This window comes from Vidua macroura, chromosome 9, assembly GCF_024509145.1.
Source record: "Vidua macroura isolate BioBank_ID:100142 chromosome 9, ASM2450914v1, whole genome shotgun sequence".
In the NCBI taxonomy this organism is placed as follows: Eukaryota; Metazoa; Chordata; class Aves; order Passeriformes; family Viduidae; genus Vidua; species Vidua macroura.
In genome coordinates this window covers 5047922-5069496 of record NC_071579.1, presented here as the reverse complement: position 1 = coordinate 5069496, position 21575 = coordinate 5047922, and the positions used below count along the sequence as shown (strand labels likewise).

General features: G+C 37.6%; 2 protein-coding genes across 4 annotated transcripts in view; one reads left to right on the top strand and one right to left on the bottom strand.

Moving 5' to 3' along the window:
• RALGPS2 (Ral GEF with PH domain and SH3 binding motif 2) overlaps positions 1-21575 on the top strand; it is a 114322-nt gene that overhangs the window by 55333 nt on the left and 37414 nt on the right. The window lies entirely within an intron of this gene.
• ANGPTL1 (angiopoietin like 1) lies at positions 545-19683 on the bottom strand. The gene is made up of 5 exons (XM_053984668.1): positions 19352-19683; positions 12034-12889; positions 6289-6482; positions 4554-4824; positions 545-3590 (listed from the first exon to the last, which is right to left on the bottom strand). The coding sequence occupies exons 2-5, from the start codon at positions 12857-12859 to the stop codon at positions 3403-3405; spliced, it is 1479 nt and encodes a 492-aa protein (XP_053840643.1). The 5' UTR covers positions 12860-12889; positions 19352-19683; the 3' UTR covers positions 545-3402.

The window sequence follows — 21575 nt, the reverse complement described above, 5'->3', positions numbered from 1 at the left end:
CCAAATACCAGATGTGGGTATAGGTTTTTTTTTTTTAATGGCCATCTTGGCATTATAAGAAAAAGCTGAAATGCTTTCTTGGTGTAGGTTTTGCCAATAGGAGCAGAGCCACAGAAGTACAGATTGTTTTCTTATTTCCACAGCTTACTCTCTGTGGACAAGATAATGATGTGCTTCCACATTTAACTGGAGGGAGGGGAAATAAAAATGTTTCTTAGCTCCTTGCAGCAATGATTGTGATGTGATTCCAGAATTCTAGAAATGCAGGTGGGAGCAGCACATCATCAGTGTGGACTCACCTACTTAAATGTGGGTGTGAAAAGCTGCAACACCAATAAATATGTTCAGCAGCAGGCCCTTGATACACAGTGTGGGATATGTTAACAGTGTTGCATCACCCAGACAACTGAAGCAGCCAGAGCAAATGGGAGCTATGTATGTGATGTTATATTTCACCTTAAAATAAAACCCTCTTCTCCAAGGAAGTCTCATTCCAGAGTTCTGATCCATTTGAGATTGCACAATGAAAGAACTGAGCCATATCTTGAGAAGTAAGATTTTTATTTAACTAAGCAGTACTACCTTGTGAGATATTTTTCTTATAGCTGTCTTTGAGGAGTGATATCCAGAAAGAGAAAAGCTGAAAACAGGTTATTAAGTATTCATGTGAGGAATATTCAGCTGCTTCAGTGATAGTGCTTGCAATAGATTTTGGAAATAGATGTGAAAACTGTGTTTCCAGTTTTGTACGAGTTGAACTTTCTTGAGGTCTCCTTGATTAAATTTGGACTGATGGTAGAGGAATGGTGAAGGCTTTATCCTTCCCAGACAGACTGCTTCTGAATGCCCAGGGCAAGAAGCCTGAGGGATGCTACAGGCTCTTTTGAAAATCTTTCAAAAGAAAAGGCACAAGAGAAAACACTGAACTTTTAAAGTCATTCACCCTGCTTAGAAAACTCGTCCCAAAGGCTACAAACTGATAGAGTTACAAGCAATTGAAAGTGAATTATTGTACAGAGTATGAATCAGTCTGTAGAAGACATTCTATGCTTTCCTTCCTCATAATCTTAAATTGGCAACTTAATTAAGTCTTTCCTTTCAGAGCACAGCATTTGTACAGTCTGAGGTTTCTGGGTGGATTTTGTAATAATGTTTAGTTAATGTCATCCTGCAGCTTTAAATTGGGGAAAGCTCACTTTTTAGATGTCTAATATATAAGATTTAATTAAAAGGCTGAGTGCAAGCTAATTTGACTTTGGGGTTTCTGCAAAGTACACCTTTCACTGACTGCACTGAATAAACAAACACTATTACTGTTTTTGTAGCAGGCAAGAGCTTCATGGGGTAAAATACGCTCTCTGCCAAGGAGAGGAAATCTGCCTGTTGAATAAGCTAAAAGCTGTCAGAAGTGATCATTAAAGGAATGTTTTGGAGGGCATTTTCCTTTTTTTTAAGTTTACGTGAACTGCTCTTCTATCCAGCTACCATAGAGAAAAAAGGACAGGCTATAAAGAGTCTCAATTTTAAGCATTTGCAATTAAAAAATGTTTTGCAGGACACTCAGTCAATGAGGTCTGTATGATATTTGTAACAAACATTGTTATATGAAGAACAATTTCAGAATTGTAATCATAAACATTTGTGTCAGTTAAAATTCTTGGAATTTGGGCATGGAATATGCTGGGACTGATTCCCCACCACTGCCAACCCCAATTAAATATTGGTGGAACTGGCTGGCTTTGATCTCTGACCAAAGATTTAACTACAAGCCTTGCAGCCATACATTATCAATGAAGCTTTATCTCTGCTCCAGAGGGTGTGTTCTGAAAGCAAAATGCTGGTTTTTCTCCTCTGAATTACATACAAGGCTTTGCATAGTAATTGATATTGGCTAATTTAACATAACAATCATACTAGATTATTCTTTTAGCTATTATGGTTTCTTATTTTAAATAGGAACAAAGTTCCTTACAGTCCTGAAGGCACATATGGGTTGCTAAACAAACGCATTGATTACAGTTCAGAACAGCATATTCAGTTTTACATCATATAAAATTAAATCAGGCAACCTGTGTGGCTATAAGTGCAGTTATAAAGTAATTTTATATAACAGGAAGAAAGATTTTGGTACCTAAAGTGAATGTTTGGTTGTATCAGATTTTGGAAATATCTTGTTTTGAATCAGTGTGTGGTATAGCTTTTGTTAAATGTTGGGAAAGTATTTTCTATTTAATTTCTTAAATAACATATTAATTCCAGTGGAAATCTGATATCTAGAAGCTAAAATTTGTTGTAAACAGTATCAAAAGTTGTATGGATGTAAGGGAAGGGAAATGTATGTGTCATAAGAGCAGCCCAAATTTGGGATGTCAGGGAGAACACACTCAGAGCTGATTTCTAACCTTTGTTCTACTGTGGGAGCAGAAAGCTGTGTTGGAGGAAAACTTCTGATATTCAGGGATGACTGTCTCATATCTCAATGACTATGTGTGAATGCTTGGTCAGTCCTCATCACTCCTAATTGGAGCAGGGAAGTGTCAAGTCATTATTTTAATACCAGAACTTTCAGTTTTGCCATTTAAGTTCAAAGTTTAATTAGAAAGCTTGAATATGGAGGTTGAAAGTAAAAAAAAGTACCAAATAATTTGATTGTCTCAGGTTTATCCAAAATTTCATACAATTAATTTTCTTATGCAAGGAGCATTTTGCCTAAATTTTTACAGAAGGTAGGACTTGCAGATCTTAGCAGTGTAGAGAATTCTCTAAGAAATTTTGTATAATTTTTTGTTTTGTTTTAAATTTGCCTCTTCATTTTGAAATAATTATTTGTTGCAAAAATCTTTCTCTGCTGGCAAAGCTAACATGTCTCCAATTTTTTATGTAGGTTCTTGGAGTAAATATCAAACAGTAATGTGAAGTCATATTTTTCATTGAAAGTAATACCAACATTTTTAAATAAATTGTTAAATAACTAATCAATTTTCACATTAAAGCAAGACAATGTCATTTCACATATTTACATTTAAGGGTTGAGCTAACCTGAAAAAGCATAAGCTTTTTGAACTGGAAAAGCTTGTATCTTGTCAAAGACCTGGAATTTTTTACCAGTTTTGACTGTTAACATCAAGCATGTTGATCTTCAAAAAAAAAAGATAAATATGCTTTGCAAGCACAAACATCTGCTTTTTTGAATGTGTGTTTCAAAAAAACACTATCTGTCACAGTAGACAAGGGTCCTAATAAAGGAGGGGGGAACATGACAGGGGAAAGAAGACAGGAAAACTTTAGACCTGCTTTTTGCAGGGGCAGATTGTGCAAAATAATGATTAAAAAGTAATATTTTATTTTTCTGGAGCTCAAACACTGAGAATTTTATATGGGAGCACTGTGGGGTTTTCCTCCTCAGTCTATTGGTCTGATCATCATCTGAACTGCTTTCAAGGAGTAGGAACCTCCTCGGTACTCAGCCCAAAATATTCCATCCTGGTACTTGCTCCTGTAATGGCCCCCTCGGTACCAGACCCCGTTGAGGTTGGAGTGTGCACACGCGTTGTACCACCAGCCGCCCTTGTGGAAGTGAGCACAGTTTCCTGTGGAACAGAAGGACAAGGGTGAGCTTCAGCTTTAAGCAGTACAAATAGAGGTTTACTAAATGTTTTCATATTGTGGCTTATTCACAGAGGCCGCTTGGAAGTACTTCATAGCCTGTTGTGGTCACATCTTGCTGTTCTTGCTAAATTATGAATTCTGTTGTAACAGCAGTCATTGCTGGAGGGGGGGTTATTGACATGGTCTTTAATGTGACAGCTGAAAATGGAGGAGAGAACTCTTCTCAGCCTGTCAGCACTGCTTGTCCATGAGCTAGCACCCAAGGAACTTGGATTATGTGCTGTTTAGAAATACTCCAGTGGAAGCAATGTGAGTTGATAAAGCCCCAAGCAGCACGCGGGGCCACGGTTCCACAAAGAGTTGCTTGTAACTTGTGTTTTTACTGTTATGGGCTTGTCTAAGAGTTTGCAGGATTTGTCCAGCTTTATGGTTATTGACAGCTGAGGAAAGGCAGTTGAAGTATTGCACTCTCCAAGCTTCCTGTTACTGCAAGGGAAAAACTGGAAATGAGAAAAAGAGAGCTTTAAGGAGTGCAAAAACGAAATGATGGGCCCCTTTCTTAAGTATTGGTACACAACTAAACCTCTGCACACTTGCAGTTCCTTTCATGCTCTTCAGAGGCTTTAGTTCGTGGTGATTCTGTGGCAGCAGCACTACTCAGACATCACCATGAGAGATAATCTGGTTGCAGTCACTTGCAAGTGATGAGCTAAACAGAAAATTGCTGCAGAGCATTGTCAATGAGGGAGATATATTTTGAATTTCTGACAGATGTAGAGCCTCAAAGGGGGCCCTGCCAATGTGGTTTTTATCATAATTGATTCAAATTATCTTCAACAGGGTTATTTTATCAGAATTTACACATTTTTTTTTTCCTATGCTGTGATGGTGTCACTGATGGAACGCACTTAACTCACATTTCACAGCCACACAGCTTTGCTTACCTGAATACATGTCCCTGTCCCTGTCCAGTGTTGTGAATTGCTTTCCATTGTGCCATATCATGGAGTCTCCAGCGTTGCCCTGGTACGTGCCCAGGCGCAACCGGTAGAATTCGCTCTCAGGCTCCAGGCGGAAGCTGCTGTACTCTGCGTACACTTTCTTGTTGCTCCAGTCCTCCAGCTCAATCAAGAGTCTGTAATTATCCTGATTGGTGAGCATGTAGATGTTTTCCAGTCCCAGCCAGTACTCTCCATCAATGTTCCCAAATCCTTTCTGTGCAAAAGAAGATCGGAAGGTGCTGTTAGCTCAGTTTTCTGTGTTTGTTAAAACACTCATCAGCAGGAGTGTGATAAACCAGTGGAATTTGGGTACTGAAAGCCTTTAAACTTCTGAATGACTTCAACCCATGCATTTAAGTGCTTTATTTTGCTGCCCTGGGACTACTCAGCTGCATGAGATGCTGCCAGCACCATTAATGGTGGCAAAACATCTCTGTTCTTGCTGTCCTCCTCTTTTTAAGGTAAAGGGGGGGAGAATAGGGAAACTGAAACAATATTTCTTGACAAAGCTAAGGGGATTTGTAATAACGGGTGAATCAAGCGATTTTAGGTTGTAATTCCAGCTTGAAAAAGGTATTTGTGGATCAACAGTCTCAGTGTTCAAGGCAAATAACTTCTTGTTGCTTCTGCATTGCAACTAGTGTTTTTTACTGTGAATTTAACTACCCTATTCCTCTGTGTTCTTTACAGGATTTATTAGAAACTAAATATAAAGACATCTTTTCTTTCAAATCACAGACTACCAGTACAGTAGCTGTGAAGTGATATTTCCTGTCTGCTTTCACCAAGTAAACCAGTGTTGTTAGTGTTTGGTGTTGCATTAGGTTCAGAATGTTTATGACTGCTTTATAAGGCACTTCATAACTGCCTTAAAACATTTTATAGCATTTAACAACTCCAAAACCAACTATGTACTGCTCCAAGAAGTAAAGACTTTGCATAATTATTTGTTTGATTGATTATTGAATAATTGTTTTAGTTATTATTGATTTAGGAATTAATATTTTAATCACAAAACTCCAAGAATGCAAGAAGCAAAAAATCCTCATGTTAATTGTGTCCTATATGTAATTATTATTACTGTTATTATTACCCCAATCAAATAATTTTCAAATTTCCCATTTAGCATGTAATTCCTCCAAAGCAGCATCCTCTTGTCATCCTAGACATTCTGCCTGCTAGTGCATAATATCATAGTAACACACAGCAATGTGTTTCCTTTCACCAGCCTGACATCTTTAGGTTTCTAACCTAAATTAATGGAAGGAAATTACTTCCTTTAATTCATTATTAGAACTATTTTTAAGTTGAGCCCCCAGTCCAGCAAATCTGTTCGTGTGCTTAAATGAATAATTTCACAGGCTGAGTTTGCTTATTCATAAGGGAGACAAATGAAGCTTTACAAATACTCACTGTAGTTCTGAGTGTTAATAAAAATCATGTGTTCAGTTAGAACTTTGTAATAAATAATTTCCCATCCACTGTCTAACATAACATGTTTCCCAGTTGTGTTGTGCATTACAAACCCAGGCTGTCTCAGACAGGTTGGTTCATACAAAGTTAACTGTGCACAGAGGGAAATGGGACATTCTCACTGAAATGTGTTTGCCTCTAAGGGGTGATCACTCTTTTCAATTATCTTTCTTTTCTCACTGATTTTCTGTATTCTAGAATTTACCTTGTAGCTGTCCCAGTTCCTGAAAAAGTTGACAGATCCATCTGTTCTCTTCTGGATAACTGCCCATCCTCCAGGGTCCAGGCTGTTCTCACACCAGAGTTGCATTGGCTCATTGCTGGTTTTGGGTTTGATCATGTAAATTCCACTGTTGGCATGCCCAGCTTCCCTGGCTTCTTGGCAGTCTTTGAATGGACCTTTTGGGAAAAAAAAAATACTGTAAGCCTTCAAGATTGGTTGCAGTTCCCATTGTGTTGGAATATTTTGTAATTGAAAGTCAAGAATTCAATTATTGTATAAACCTACCATGGAAAACAGTGCAAAAAGTTCCTGTCTGAGATTAATTGCATATATAAATAAACATGTCAATATCTTATCTCCATATATTTTGGAACAAAAATTTTGTTTTGCTAAACAAAATAATGTTTAGCATAAATAATGGACTTTGGTTACCAACACCTGATTTTTTCTCTGCTGTGGCAAAGATTTATACTCAAGATCTTGATACTGAGAAACATTATGATTTTTTTTTTCATTAATTTTTTCCTTCATTTTCTGGCACACCAGTTTGAAACTGGTAGAAGTAAAAACAAAAAAAAACCCAGGATACCCAACCAACCCTACCTATTTCTGAATATATAAGTAATTTGAGAGCTGCTGTAAGAAATACTCACTGCCAGAGTCTACAGACATGGAATTTAGTCAGAGAGAATTCTTATGCTGCATAATTTTCTGCTGTTATGTACTTAGCCAATTTGAGGATTAGGCTGTTAACTCTGTATAGGACTCTTCTTAAGTTTTATGTGTCAGCCTGGTGTGATGTGTGCAGATGGATACTGATGAAGGAAATAAGCAAGCAATGGAGAGGGATTTTTGAGCAACTGAAAGGACTCACATATTTGTTCTCAGGGCTGTGGTTGCACAAAATTCCTGTTGCTGTTGTGAGTGCTGCTTGAAAGCTCTGTTTTAGTCCATGTGAATGGTGGTTTTACAAATAATACTTAGAGAAGACCATCTGGTAATTTTCTGAGAAAGATGCAGCTTATGTGTCTCTGAAAACCTTGCCTAGTTTGCCTTTCAGTTTCGGTAATGTTTTTATTTTCTGCTTTTTAGAAAAAATCTTGTTTGTGTGTCATTACTGCAGTTGGTTTAGAGAAACTGGTAATTTACTAATGAAAAGCAAAGTGTGTTCTGATGACTAGTTAGTGGTGATGCCCTAAATGTATTTGAAAACTCAGCATATCTGAAAATAAACTACAGCTTTCCTCTCCTTCTAGAGGGTTTATTTTCTCAAATCTTCTTGGAAATTCAGAGAGAACCCATCAGTCACAGAAACAGCTCATGTGCAAAACAGCATAGAATAAATTTGTTGAGGTTATTCTTTAATCAAAAGTAGAGGCTGAGGGAAAGAGACTTCACTGCAAATTAAGCTTATGTGACAAAAGCAAGCTGAAAATCACACTTTTCCTAGATTTTCAGGTAGTAGTTGCAACTTGGACAAGTATATAAGTAGCAAGAAATCTGTAAAGCATAATTAGAGGTAATGAAGCTTGTGTGTCTAATGAGGAGTACTCAGAGCTTGTGGCTGTGACAGGAATGTCACAGGCACTGAGCCATTCCTGTAAGTATTCCTGCACTGTCAGCATTGGGATGGCTTTGTCATTCTTCCAGTGCAAACACTGACACCTTAGGAAATAAACCCTGTAGCTTTCGGATACAAGTGCTTTTTTCCCCTCTTGTTCACAATTGAAATTCCCAGAGTTTGTCCTGGGGACAGATAATTTCCTGGAATAAGCTGGGTCTCATTCCCCTTCCTTGATCTGTCTGAGGTAAATTTGGGTGCTCTATAACTGAACAGGGATGTTGTTCCAGAAGTATTTTTGTAAAACAATTATTGCTTTAGGAAAAGTAAAAACAAATAAACCTTATATTTTGTAATGTTAATTGAAAACTAAGAATAGTTTAATTAGATCTGCTGTTATATGGGTGTTATCCCACATGATTATTGTTGGAGGAGAACTTGAGCACTCATTTTTCCATGAGAGACCCAAGCAGATGTTTGGGGTCATTTTAAGTAGTTTTTAAGGGAGATAGAATTGTACCAGTGTGTTTATGTAGTACTTAGATCACTTCTGGAGTTCAGGTGGCTTTATGTTCACAGGATGCAACTCATCTGCTTTGATGCTCAGCTTTCTCTGTATGTATTAACATAAATTAATGGTAGAGGTAAGAGACTTCTGCTCTGAATGTAAGGAAATCCAACATATCCCATAATTTTTGGTGTATAGCCCTGAATCTTTTAACTGAAGTAAATTCTTTGTTAGTTATAATTATTTCATGTTCACGTTATAAGAACTGATCTTGTTCAGTGGAAATACTGAGGTTTGTGAAAGTGAGATTCTCCACAGTGCTGGTGTGGGTGGAAGTCTGATGAAAAAAGCATGGTTTTCTGTTTAAAATCTTACAGGTTTTATAGTTTATGTAAGTAAGTACATATAGTTTATAAACTATATTTTACATATAATTTGTAAACATATAAACTGTAGTTTATAGTTCATGTAAGTAAGTATCTCATGCATATCTAGTCTTTTGTAGCAGTCTGTGTACATATGTCACTTAGACAGTGATAAGTCAGAAATACTCTGAGAAGATGATCTGTTAAATATTTCACTTCCAAAATTGTGGCTTAGATGTATGATTTAGTGCAGATCACATTCTATGCTAAATTAAATGAAGTAGAGAAGGAAAGAGATTAAATATTTTAAGTTGAAAGTTTGATAACTTGATGGCTGAATCCCTTTTTGAGATGCCAGATGTTATCTTGAGCAGATGATACAGTGCTTGTGCTTGTGTAAGCTTCATAGAGAGGATTTTGGGGGCATTAGTAGAGGAAAAGTCCAAAATAAAATTGGACATATAGTAAAAAAAAGAAGCTATTTTGTTAACCAAGAGGTGTTAGAAATTATTGTATGGGGCAGTGTCTAGTTTTCAGGTACTTAACTAACTTGAAACTACATTTTGCAGATATAGTGGCAGTAATTCAGGGGTTCAGTGGTTATTATTCCAAATGTTAAGGTAATTGTGACAACTGCAATTCACAGGTATGTCCAGATCCAGGCTCATTATCCTGTCTGTGACCACATGAACCTTCCTCAATTTTTAGAGCAATTTTTATACAAAATAACCACCATACTCAGAAAACAGAACTTCATCCTTTTGTTCCCCATATATTTTGCATTTTACTCTGCACTCACAATATTCAGATACACATTGACCTTTCTGACCCATCTGCTGCACGCAAGTATTTGTGAGGAGGTGCAGGTATTTATTCTGACATCTGTCTTTAACAGGCCTATTTCTAATTGGGACTGGTTTTCATTGGTTTTTTTTGACATCTTTATACATTATAAAAAATGTTTATCTTTTAACCGTAAAGATGTTTCTTCTATGACATAGTTTTGATTCTGTGCACCATGAAATCTGTTTACCTTAATTTTAAAAATCAGAGATAGTAACTGGGCGTTGTGTTGGAATGTCCAAATTTTGGTTTTGATAACTGATGCTCTACCCACTGTAGCAATTCTCAGCCCTCCCTTTCCCAAGCACTGCAAGGAACACTTACACTTCCAACTCAAGAATCTAGTATTAAAGGAAGGTGAATAATGTTACAATAAGCTTCCTAAAATTTGTGTTCTCTTCCAAAAATGGATTCAAATTCTCAGCTTCTAGGGGTAGAGGGGTCAGTGAACACCAGTGTAGATAATTCTGAGGATAATACTTAGTGCTGTTGCCTCATTTTGTACGTGCAGCAGGCATGTATTGATTGAGAAAAAGATGTGTTTAGAGCAGAACCTGGAAGCGAGGGTTTGCTGGGAAGCAGGAAGTTGTGGCTGTTTTTAGAATTATACTTGTGCTGTCTTACCAGACATCAACGCAATGCTTTGATATGAACTGTTTCCTTTCTGTCATGATGTGCCACTGCAATTCACATGACATCTGGCATTTTGCTTGGGCTCATGCCTGAATTTTCTGCAGACCTTGAATAAAAATAGTTGTTCTTTACATCAGCAGCTGGTTGGGTGTAATGCTGCAGAGCAGTCACAAATGAATGTTTGGCTTCATCTTAGGAACCGAGTTCAACTTTCAGCTGTGACTAAAGGCAATTTGAAAGAAACAAAAACAAAACAGCCACCTAAACCCAAAATCCCTACCAAACCCTTTTGCTGTGCTAACAGAAGCCAAGAGCAAGCACTCAAAGGGATGTCTGAGAAAAACTTGTTTTTCTGAATTCTTGAATTTTTTTAAAATAGCGATTCTGTCAAAATTTCAATACAGTGAGAAACATGATAGAGTTCAGGGCGGCTTATAGGTAGTTAATTGACTTGTCACTAATTTTGATTCCTGGTGATACATGAATTTTTCTAATTACCTAAAGAGTGTAACACGTGAAGATAGGATACAGTCTCCTGAATGTATTTTCATAATATTTATGGTTTTAGTTTAACTTGCCATCCCCTACTGACAACAGGTTACTGGGAGTGTAGTTACTGATTTTAAATTTTCAAAGCTGAGTGCCTCTAATTGGATCCAGCCTTGATTCAATTATCCTTTCAAACTTACCACTCCTGAATATTTCAACTAAACACTTAGGACTGTGTTGGTGGATTTAGATGTTCATTTTAAAGCAGGTCAGAATAGAAGGATAAAAATTCTTCTAGGAGAATTTTCTTCTGACAAATGTTAAGTATAAAGGACAAAAACTTGATGTTATTTAATTTGTTTATGATTAATTAGTTCCTCTTATTCACTCTTGCCAGCTACTGTAACATGTAGCTATTAGGCATCATCAAAGAAATGGATAAATGTTAGAAAGTTTATGCTAATACTGAATTTTCATCTTTTCATTACTCAAATCAGCTGCAGAGAGAAGCCCCAACATTTTGTGACTTGAAGATGATTATTGTTCAGATGGTATTTATGAGTATCAGCCATTTCAACAAATTCATCTTAGGGAGGTTTGGGCTATTTGGCAAACTAAAGCTTTCCCTGGGAGGTGGAAGGGGGAGAGAAAATCAGGAGCAAGAGCAAACTCTACCAGTGCTTTAAATTCTTCCTTCTGTTTCTATGGTCGGGTGGTGGAACCCTGGTCAGTGAGAATTTCAGACTTTTTGTGCTGACAGGCACTGACCCCCAGGAGAACACTGCATGTGACTTGAGGTCATGGAGAAGGCTTCCAAAATGGAATGACAGAACTGGGATTGTGGGTGTGAATAGAAGTGTGCAATATCACATCGTGGAAAACGTAAGAGTTTGATGTTTTAGAATACAGTAATATATATAAAGCAAGATGGTGGTTTTAGGGCAGAGGCTGGTCCTTCTTGTTCATTTTCCTCTCCATGGGTTTGGGTGGTTTTGTGTAACTGGATAAAAAAGTCCACATTGCGGGCATGGGTGGTTGGTTTTTGGGTCAAAAGTAAAAATAATTTAGGTGTCATTTCTTAATTGGACAGTTTATCCTTAAAAAGCTTGTAGACAGAGAGATACAGTTCCGTTTTTAGTTTGTTAGAGTGAAGTGCTGTAGAACTCACAATAATATAATATAGATAAGAACTAATAAACATCTGAGTCCAAACAAGAAATACTGTCTCACACTTTTAATCCTGACCCTGGCAAAAATTCAGCAGTCAGAACAGTTTCCCTCAGAAGTGGAGAGATCTCAGGTTAGATAAATAGCAACAGGTAACTCACCCTCGTTAATCAGAGCCAGAGGTGGCACTCTGAAAGGACTCTTTGTGGGAGAAGTGGCGGGGTCGGGTGGTGGCCGTACGTCTCTGTCCCGGGGGTAGCCTGGGTCTCGCTGGATCTCGTTGCCTCCCAGCAGCACGGGAGTGTAGGGCTGGCTGTTGGGGATGTGCTGGGGCACCACCTGCACAAGGGGTGGGGACCCGTGGGGGTCCTGGCGCGAGAAGATCCTCAGGCACTGCTCCTCCAGCAGCGAGATAGTCACAGACTGGTTGTTTACCAGGTCAGTTAGCGCTGCGTATTTTACTTCAAGCTCCTTGTATTTTGTTGCCATTTTGAGCATTTCTGTTGTAACATTAAGGACTTTGTTTTCCAGCTGGGAAAGCTCAAGCGAGTTGTCGCGCTTGCGAATTATCTCGTGCAGGAGTTGCATGTACAATTGGGTCACACGAGAGTTCATGTTCCGACTTTCTTTCCTCAATAATTTGACTTCATTCACGATGTTTCCATCCACATCCACCACCAACTGCAAAATGTCGATCTCCTGCTTCTGCTTGGACAGCACATCCTTCAGGTTCTCGATGTCCATCCTGGTGACTTCATCTTTCCTGTTCCCAGTGCCTGGGCCATTTGTGTTCACGCAGATTGGCCCTGTGATTTTTTGTTCTGGGACCAGGAAGGTGTAACCACATTTCTTCCCTTCCTCTCCCCTGTCTGCTGCACGAGGCTGCCGCTGCTGGGGCGTCTTATTTGGCGTGGATTGTTCTGTACAGCGCCCGATAGACAGCAGCAGGAACAGCAGGATGCCCAAAGTCCACTTCAATATCTTCATTTTAAAGAAAGTGTTATGACTGTCAGGAGCCTGTTGAACAGATAAAAGATAAAGTTATTAAACCAGAGGCATAACTAAAGCTTCTGGACTTTTAAACTGCCTAAACTGATGGGTTTGCTTGCCTTGCTTGCATGTATGTAGCCAAACCTCTGGAATCTCTTCCTTGGGCTTAGATTCCATTAGATTGGCTGGCTGTTTTGAGCAGGAAACACTATAATTTAGATACAGGATTTAATAAAGGAGTTGTTGCAATGGGTTAGTTTTCAGAAACATTGTTGTGCTTAGATTCTATGCTACCCTCCATTATCAGATTGCTCAGAACTGTGCTCACTGCAGTTACCTGCACGAGGTTATGGGACATGGAGTGCTTGCAGAATACCTTCCTGGAAGGGAAGTAGGGAGATTAAATTATTTATATAAATGTTGGAATTTGAATTGTGTAAGCTTTTCTGCTCTTCCTTTAGCTTTATATACAGATATATATGTGTAATTTATTAAATAGTATATACATACTGATTTATATATATGCTCATTTTTCAAGTTTATATATACACAGTTTTAGTAGAGTTGGAAAACGCGCTTTTTGACTATTTTTGGACATGACTGTTAGGCAGGAGATTAGATATTGTTGCAAACATCAAAAATTACTTATTCAGGTGATTTTGAGTTTGTAAGGAAAGCTTAGAACACTTTGCATATGTGTCCCTATTTCATTGCCTTGAGATGAACATTTAGAATTGTTGTCACACTATTTTTGTATCTTTGAGAACATCTTTATACAAATAATGCTGAAGTATCAGGTGTGTTGTCATTATAAATACCATACTGAAGTGTTTCATTCCTTTAAAGAAAACTAGGAATTTCTTTTAACTCTAAAGAGTTAAAGTGCAGTGAGAAAGATCTGGGAATGTTCATTGAGACCTGGTTTTTAGCTTCAAATATTTGAGATTATAAACAACGGTAGCACTTAAATAAGGAAAAAACCTTTCATTTTTTATGGTTTGTTTGCTTTGTGAAGCAGGTCACTCTTCTTATCTCAGCTGTTGATCTGGCTTTCCTTTCCAGACTTCTCTTGCCAGCCTTTGGATAGCCTTTCTACAGTGGCCTTTGGATAATTACGAAGAGTAATACAGTAAGAGCAGGGGAAGTTAATTATCCTTCTGTTCCTGCTAGGTCCAAGTTGAAGCGCATTTGGCAATCCTGACGCAGTGATCCCAGAGGAGAAGCAGAGCTGTGCTGCTTCCTTTACATTCACATTACAAATAATAAGGTGACTTTTGGGTCAGGTCCCTTTTCCCAGTTCCCTTACTGGCTTTAATATTATTGCAACAAATGGTGTCTGCTCAGTCTCAGGAAACCTGTCAAGTCTTTGTGTTTTGGCTTCCCTAAGAGCAGTGGTTACAAGCTTTAAACCATGATGTACATGCAATCAGGAGTTAGAGCTAGGAATTCTGCTTAAATGTTTGGTAACTTTTTGTCTGATGGTTGTATTGCAAACCCTGCTTCCAGAAGGGGAAGAAAACATGCTTAACATGTACTAAAAATCCTTTCTTACCCTGGATAAATGGAGGGAGCACATAAGTTTGAAGAGTTTATTTTAAAATACTTAGCTTAGTTTGTAGTAAGGTATTTTTGTGTCTACTATCAAAAACAAAACTTAATAGTTTTGTTACTATTTCTCTGATGAAATGGTAACTTCTGTTTAAAGAAAAAAAGTTAGGAAAAAGTATCACTTTTCTGCAGAGCTGGTTGTGTGTTTTTCTTTGGTAATTTCAGACATTTAAAATATTAATCACTTGGACAGTGATCAGATTTGGTAGTTCATTAGGTTAAATGTTCACATGCATCATGGGAAGTGCATGGGAAACTGGTCTATGTACGGTTTCTAATTTGACAAAGATGAGCTGAATTAATTGTCTGAAGTTTAAAACCTCTTTGCATCTCCTAATTAGTTTTTTGATACTTTTGCATTTACTGTTTGCAGATTGAGGGATACAGATTTCATGGCATATGGTTGAGGATGAAGCTGTAGTACAAGTCCAGTATTTTGCTGTTTTCATAGTGTGTAATAGGTACTTCATTGTCCAAGAAAGTGAATAAGAATTTAGTTCTTGGGAACTTTTAAAGACCCTACAGGGTTACTGAAATAATGAATAACTGGGGATTTTTCCCCACAGCAGCACATATTCCATCTGAAATTCATAGAACTTAAATGAATCTTTCAAAACAAAGAACTTTGCAACACAGTCCACATTCTAGCCATGTATTCTGCTGCAGTCTGCTTTCTGCATTTCTTTTAATATTAAATGCGTTCATTTTGAACTTTTACCCTTATGTATTAAAGTTTCGAGCTCTGTGTCTATACATGTGCTGTCAGACCATTAAATGAATTAAAGGGTCTAAATACAGCATATCCAAATCCAGCAGCTGCATAAGATTATGGCCTAGAATTTGAAATTCAGAAATACCTTGTAGTAAACTGGGACATTCAGATAAGCAGGGATGAGTTCCTTCTGAGAATCTGCCAGGTAGGGAATGTATACACTTCCACTGAAATGCTGATGTTGAAAAAATTAAATGTTTTAAAATATTCCTTGTCAAGTTTGAGCAGCTTAATGCCTAACTTGTTATACAATAATAGGTTCTGAGCAAGATATTTACCTGGAGTTTTAATCAGCTTAGAAGGAAATGAAAATACTGTTTCAGAAATTTCCTGATGTTCTGGGCAAGCAGCTTAAAAAAATAGGAGCTGTTTATCCAAAGTATCCCAGAATGATAGCCTAATATGTAAGACCTAAATGACAAATTAAAATTAGAATTGGGAAATAGTTTAGGAGTTTTAGATCAGACACATTTTGTCCTGGATTCCTAGGTTTAGGTGTTTAGGTAGTGGCAGAGCTGTTAGGAGACAGCTGAGGCTCAGAGATCAGCTCAGGCAGAACCAGTCTCCAACCCTCCCAGCAGGTTTGGAGTCACCTCTGCTGAGTGGGGCTGCTGGTGCAGACCTTGGAAATGCAGCAAGTATCTTGTGATTACAAGTACCATTGCTTTGAAATACATTATTTAACTCTTTATCAAATGTCATGGTTTTTAAATTAGAATAAACTCTCATTTCAGCTGGTTCTATCATGTTTCTGTGCCACCCAGTTTTGGGTCTCAGATCTCTGTAGAGGTTTCATTATGTATGTTCTGGCCTGCTGATGTTTTATAGCTTCTGCAGAAGAAAATGTGCAGTTATTCACAGCAACACAAGCTTCTTCATCAGCTTGTCAGAAACACTCAGAGCTGTAGACAGGGCTTCAATACCATTTTATATTTAGTGCCATTTCTTCTGATTTCTTTCTTTTTCCAGAGTGATCCCTGTGCAAAAAAAAAAAAAAACCCAACTTGCTTTCAAAATTAGTTTTTGATTTATTACTTTAAAAAGTGTTTAAAGGTACAAAATTCCAATTTAAAAGAGCAAAACAATCCAGTAACTACTCTTTTTAACTGCTGTAACACAGACTGTGTTACCTCCCTAGAAATACTGTTATGACAAGTACAGAGTGGGGATGTGGGGAAGCTGATATATATTTGGCATTTTTTAGCTTTCTGCACAACAAACTATTTGTTCTTTGTTGTACTTCTGTGACTCATGTTCAGCAGGATGTAAAATTTAGAAACCCACAACACAAACTAGAATCTGTTCTTCCAGAGCTGACAAAGGCTCGTTCTCCCTGGGCAGTGTAGGGTGATACGGGTGAATGTAACAAAGCTGTTGCAGATAAATGGGAATATAGGATTCCTTTTGTATGGAAAATGCAGTATCAGTATTTATCCTTATTCCAAATATTTATTAAGAGGATATGGTCAAGTGATAAATGCCAGCAGTACCCTCTTACATGTAACAGGAAGAGAAATAGACTGGGTTCTTTAAGAAAGTAAATTACAATTCTGAGACTAAAGATGCCCTGACCATGATACCAGCTAATCAGGGAGCTCTGTTATTGATGTTACACAGACTTCATTTTCTGTTGAGCTTTGCCTTAGCAGCTGAAATCAATAAACCCAGCTGTGTTCCCCTATGTCTGCACAGGCTAATTGAGGATTTTTGTAGATTTTTTTTTAGCTTAAAACTGTGTCCGTGACATTAGAAGGAATACTAATGTGGGGAAAACCCTTTTCCTATAGGAGAAATGTTCCCATGGATTTCAGTATGTGTCTGTATTTAAGTTACTTCTCCCTGTATAAACAAGTGCTTTTCTCGCAAGTCCCTCTGCCTCTGCTGAAATAACAGGATTATTTTCAATTGTATTGACTGGGATCCAGGAATAATACGTTCTTGGGTTTTGTTCATCAGATATGTGATGTATTGAGTCACAGAATTCTGCTTCTCAGAGATTGCCATGAATCTGATTCCTTTTAGGAAAGGCAATCTAAAAATCTTCAGGGGGTTTTGAGGTTGTCATAGAAAACATGCCCCTTTTAAAAATGATAACTTCTTAGAAATTCTCCACAGAAGAGATTTGTTAATTTTGTCATAGTATATATTCTGAAAGCACAGCAAAATTTCATGACATTTCCACATTTTTTGGTGAAGTTTTTTTAGCATGGGGGTTCCTTTGCATTTGTTGGCAGCCACTGTGTGTGTTTGCACTGTTTGAACAGGCAGGTACAATGCAGTGGTACATTTTGTGTTTGGAAATGTGTGATTTTGGGGCTCCAGAGTTCTGCTTAGAACAAATACTGAAGATATTAAGTATGCTTGCTATAGGAAATTGTACTTCATGCATTGGTATATAAATTTTAAGGACCAAACCAATAGGGCACATTACAAAAAATAAAGCACAATAAAACAGTAATTAAAACCCAACAGAGGCATGTAGTTGCTGCTAAAGTTTAAAGGTTCAGAATTTCCATTCTTTTTAGTAAGATCTTTTAAAACTTCAACTAGGGTATTTTTTTTTTACTTCACTTCATTCTTTTGGCAGCAGGATAATATTAGTATTACGTTTTTTGTTTTAAAACATACATTTCAAAATTTGAACTCTAAAGTTGGAAAGTAGCAAAGAAGAGAGAGTTAAAACCTTGTATACAGCCAGTTTATTGCTTTAAAATTATTGACTCAGCTGTTTTCATTATTGTGGAAGATTTAGGAATTGTTCTAAGCAGTGTAAATCAAACCCTTGGCTGTTGATGAATGAATGGAGCCTGGTGTCCAGAGCACATTATGTGCTTCAAAGGGGGGTTGTGTGGTTGTTTAGATGATTCTCCTCCTTATGTAAATCAGCACAAAAGGGTAGTAAGGAAACGTGCTCAAGAACTTGGAAAGGATCCCTCTTTCTTGTTTATCAAGGCTGCTTCAGACTTTTTTTTCCTCTGGTAGCTACTAAATCTTAAGTTTGTCTTCTGTAACACTTTGTCTCTCCTTTTAGCATCAGCCCCTTCATTCTCTCTTACTGTGTCAGGCAGCTCTGAGTTCATAAATGCAAATACATTGCTGAAGTTCATTTACATTGTTCTGGATTATTTACTGTATTTTAATTTCCAAGTCAGCATGAAGAAAGTTTTCTCTGCTTTTCCTGTGTATAAGCAAGTATTTTTTGGTTTTCATCTGTACTTTTGTCTTCTGTTTGTAAACAATTTTGTTTGAATAATTGATTAGCAGCAACATTCTTCTTCCTTCCTTCCTCTAATGAACTGTAACAAACTCCTCAATTTTCCATTTAATGTGGTGTTGCTTTGTACACTGCATTTTGTGTTTATGAAATGGATCTTTATTTAGAAACAAACTGCAGTTCAACTGAGGTACAAATAAGGAAGGTATTTAGTGCCTGTTGCAGCAATATCTTTGGATTTTCAGCTGCACAATTGATTGTGCTACAAATTTGATTATGTTCTGAATCAGTGTCTGACTGGCTTCTTGGTTGGCTCTGGGACTCAGGCAACTTCAACTCCTCAGAAGTACCATAAATAAAAACATACTTGAAACGATAGACAATGATTGCTACTTACAGATGTGCATTGATTTGCTTGGGACTTTTCACAGTGGTTTTATTGAGGTATCCATTTTCTAGTTCTAGTAATGCTAGGTCTATGCTCTGGTGTTGGGTGAAATCCAGCTGCCCTGAAATCGATATGAGTTTTGGCTTTTGCCTTCTGGTAGGATCAGAATTTCACATGAGTATGTTCACAGTACCCAAATTACATGCTTAGCAAAGAATCTGGTAGTGCTAATTTTCTGTAACTGTAGATAACAATACAGCTAAACAACCGAAACTTGTTCATCCCTACAACTGGAACAAGTTAGTCTGTGCTACTATGCAGTGCCTTTTTAAAATTCTTTCCAAAGTCTACCAAATGCCACAAAAATGAGTCTTAATGTTAGTTGTCAAATGTTTCTCAGGCTGAGAGGGATTTGTTTCTTCACAATTGTATGTTGAGGGAGATGCATGTAGCATTCAGAAATAGCTCAAAATTAAATTTGTAAGTAAGAATAACTTTAAAACTTACCAAGAAATAAAGTCTTCCAGCTGGTTTGCTTCTGTGGCAGATGGAAAATCCAGAGGCCAAATTGCTTTTGCTTCCTATATTACCCGATGGTGTGGAGTGTTAATCTGCAGCTGGAGCTGAAAACTGCTTTTGTCTTTCTCTGTTAGATCCAAGCTGTATTGAGGAATTGGGTTTCTCCATACGATAACCAAGCTAACTGATCAGTTAAAAAAAAAGAAAAAAAATAATGCTCCAGTATGCGTTATTCCAGGAGAGAGAAAGAGATGTTTTTTGAAACCGCAGTGTTTAATTCTCACATGCAGAAGGGATCTAACCAGCTACAGCTGACCCAGATTCCATATACATCACTTTTGGACAGTGTTTTTTTAAACAAACACACGCTCGGCTCAGCCGTTCAGCCCACCTATGATGTCACCGTGAGCACTCAGAGAGCAGAAGAAACTCCTCCTTCGGATTTCCTATCCATACCCTCCAGAAAAGGAGGGGGTAGGGAGGCTGAGAAGTTAGGAACAAGGAAAGATTGTTTGCCAGTAGAAGGGAGGTACCATATGGCAACGGACTGTGCAAGAGTTCAGCAAGCAATTACAAATCAAACATTTTTACTATGCTGTCTAAAGATGCCTTTCAAGTTATTACAGTACTGGGCTTCATTTAGAAGAAAGATTCTTTCAGGCTGATAAAACTCAATTTGTGTTGCTGGGAATAAAAGGGGCAGCCTGGCTGGATGCAACAGGAAAAATGAAGCATTTGTAGTCTAGAAGAATGTTCAACAGAATGTTGCATTCAATTCTTGACGTTCACTTAATAAGAAACAGTTCCAGTTGTTAAAGGCATGAATTCTCCAATACATGTGGAAAATGTTAAAACTCTGTGTGTGATGGTTTTGGGTAGGTATCAGAATATTTGATAACATCTGACTGCTGTTAGAAGTAGCAAAAGCCATAGAGATTACGTTCTACAAGAAATACAGAATCTGGGATTGGTTCTGTCCTCCATGCTCAGCCAGCACTTGAGTGCATTCAATTTACTGCCATTGATCTTTCTGGTTTCTTCACAAAGGCAGTGTCAATTACATTTGAAAGAGAATTACCCTTGTGTGCTTTCAAAATTATTTTAGCTTTCATAGAAATGCATCCAATAGGTTTAGAAAACAGCTCTTTACAGAAGACTTGTTTTTGATTTAGCTAAAAGAAAAGATCAATACAAGTCATTCAGAGGTAATTCTACAAATACAGTGGTTTATAAAATCCTGCATAATAGTGCAGGTGCCTGTTACAGGGAATTTCCTTATATATAGTTAATAAGAATGATTTACTTCCTTCTGTGGAAGACTGAGTGGGTTTGGGATTTTTAAGGCTTGGTAGGACATGGGTAGTAAATTCAGATTCAGGACAGCTTATGCATATTAGGTAGCATAGCAATTAAGTGCCACTACCTGATGTTTTTGATTATCCTTTCTGTTTCTTAGCAAACTGTTTCTAGCAGAAGAAAATTAAGAGATTTTTAGTATATCAGGTCATGTATGATACCTTTTTATTCACTTTTTTATATGTCACCTTTCAACCACAAGTATTTTAATTTGTTTCTGTGTGCGCACACACGTGTGTGTGTGTTGGTTTTGGAGGGATGCCCAGAGTTTCCCAGCTCAGATTTGAGGACTGTACTGGTTAGGTGCTATACAAACACAACTGCTGCTCTTGTGAGGTTGTATTAATAGTCTTCCACCTGTAAAGCCCAAGTCCTTGTTATGATTTTGGTTGTACAAGGCTGAGAGGTGAAGTAAAATATAATTTTAAAATTTCCCTGTTACTGAAACAAGTTTCTTAAATAATATTATTTGTGTCATTTTCTAAATTGGGATATCTGTGAAAGATGCAAGGGATGCAGACTAATTCCTTTGAACAGAGCTGGTCAGGATATGTTTCGCTTAGTTGAGACAAACAGGTGAAGGTCAAGAAATGGAGTTGTGGTTAGAAATAAAATAAACCTTTTATCTACAGCATTAGTGTGTGGGGAGGAGGATTTTCCTCTCTACATGATCAGGGGGTTGAAGGAGCAGTAAGTTTGCAAGCAGTGCAGGGAAAGAAGGCAGGTAGGGAATATGCAATGACTCATCTAGAAGGCTGTTGTATCTTTGGAGCTGTGATTATTACAAACTGCAGGATTCATTCATTTCAGTCTGGTTGCCCATTTTCCCTAGTTAATCTCTCATGTTGCTGCAAGT

What these genes read in the sequence shown, in the direction of transcription:
- ANGPTL1 (XM_053984668.1), bottom strand. Translation starts at nt 12,859, where the DNA reads ATGAAGATATTGAAGTGGACTTTGGGCATCCTGCTGTTCCTGCTGCTG. An exon ending in TCTGGCTCTGATTAACGAGG is followed by an intron (nt 6,483 to 12,033) that starts GTGAGTTACCTG and finishes TTTTCCCAAAAG; the next exon opens with GTCCATTCAAAGACTGCCAA. An exon ending in GGACAGGGACATGTATTCAG is followed by an intron (nt 3,591 to 4,553) that starts GTAAGCAAAGCT and finishes TCTGTTCCACAG; the next exon opens with GAAACTGTGCTCACTTCCAC.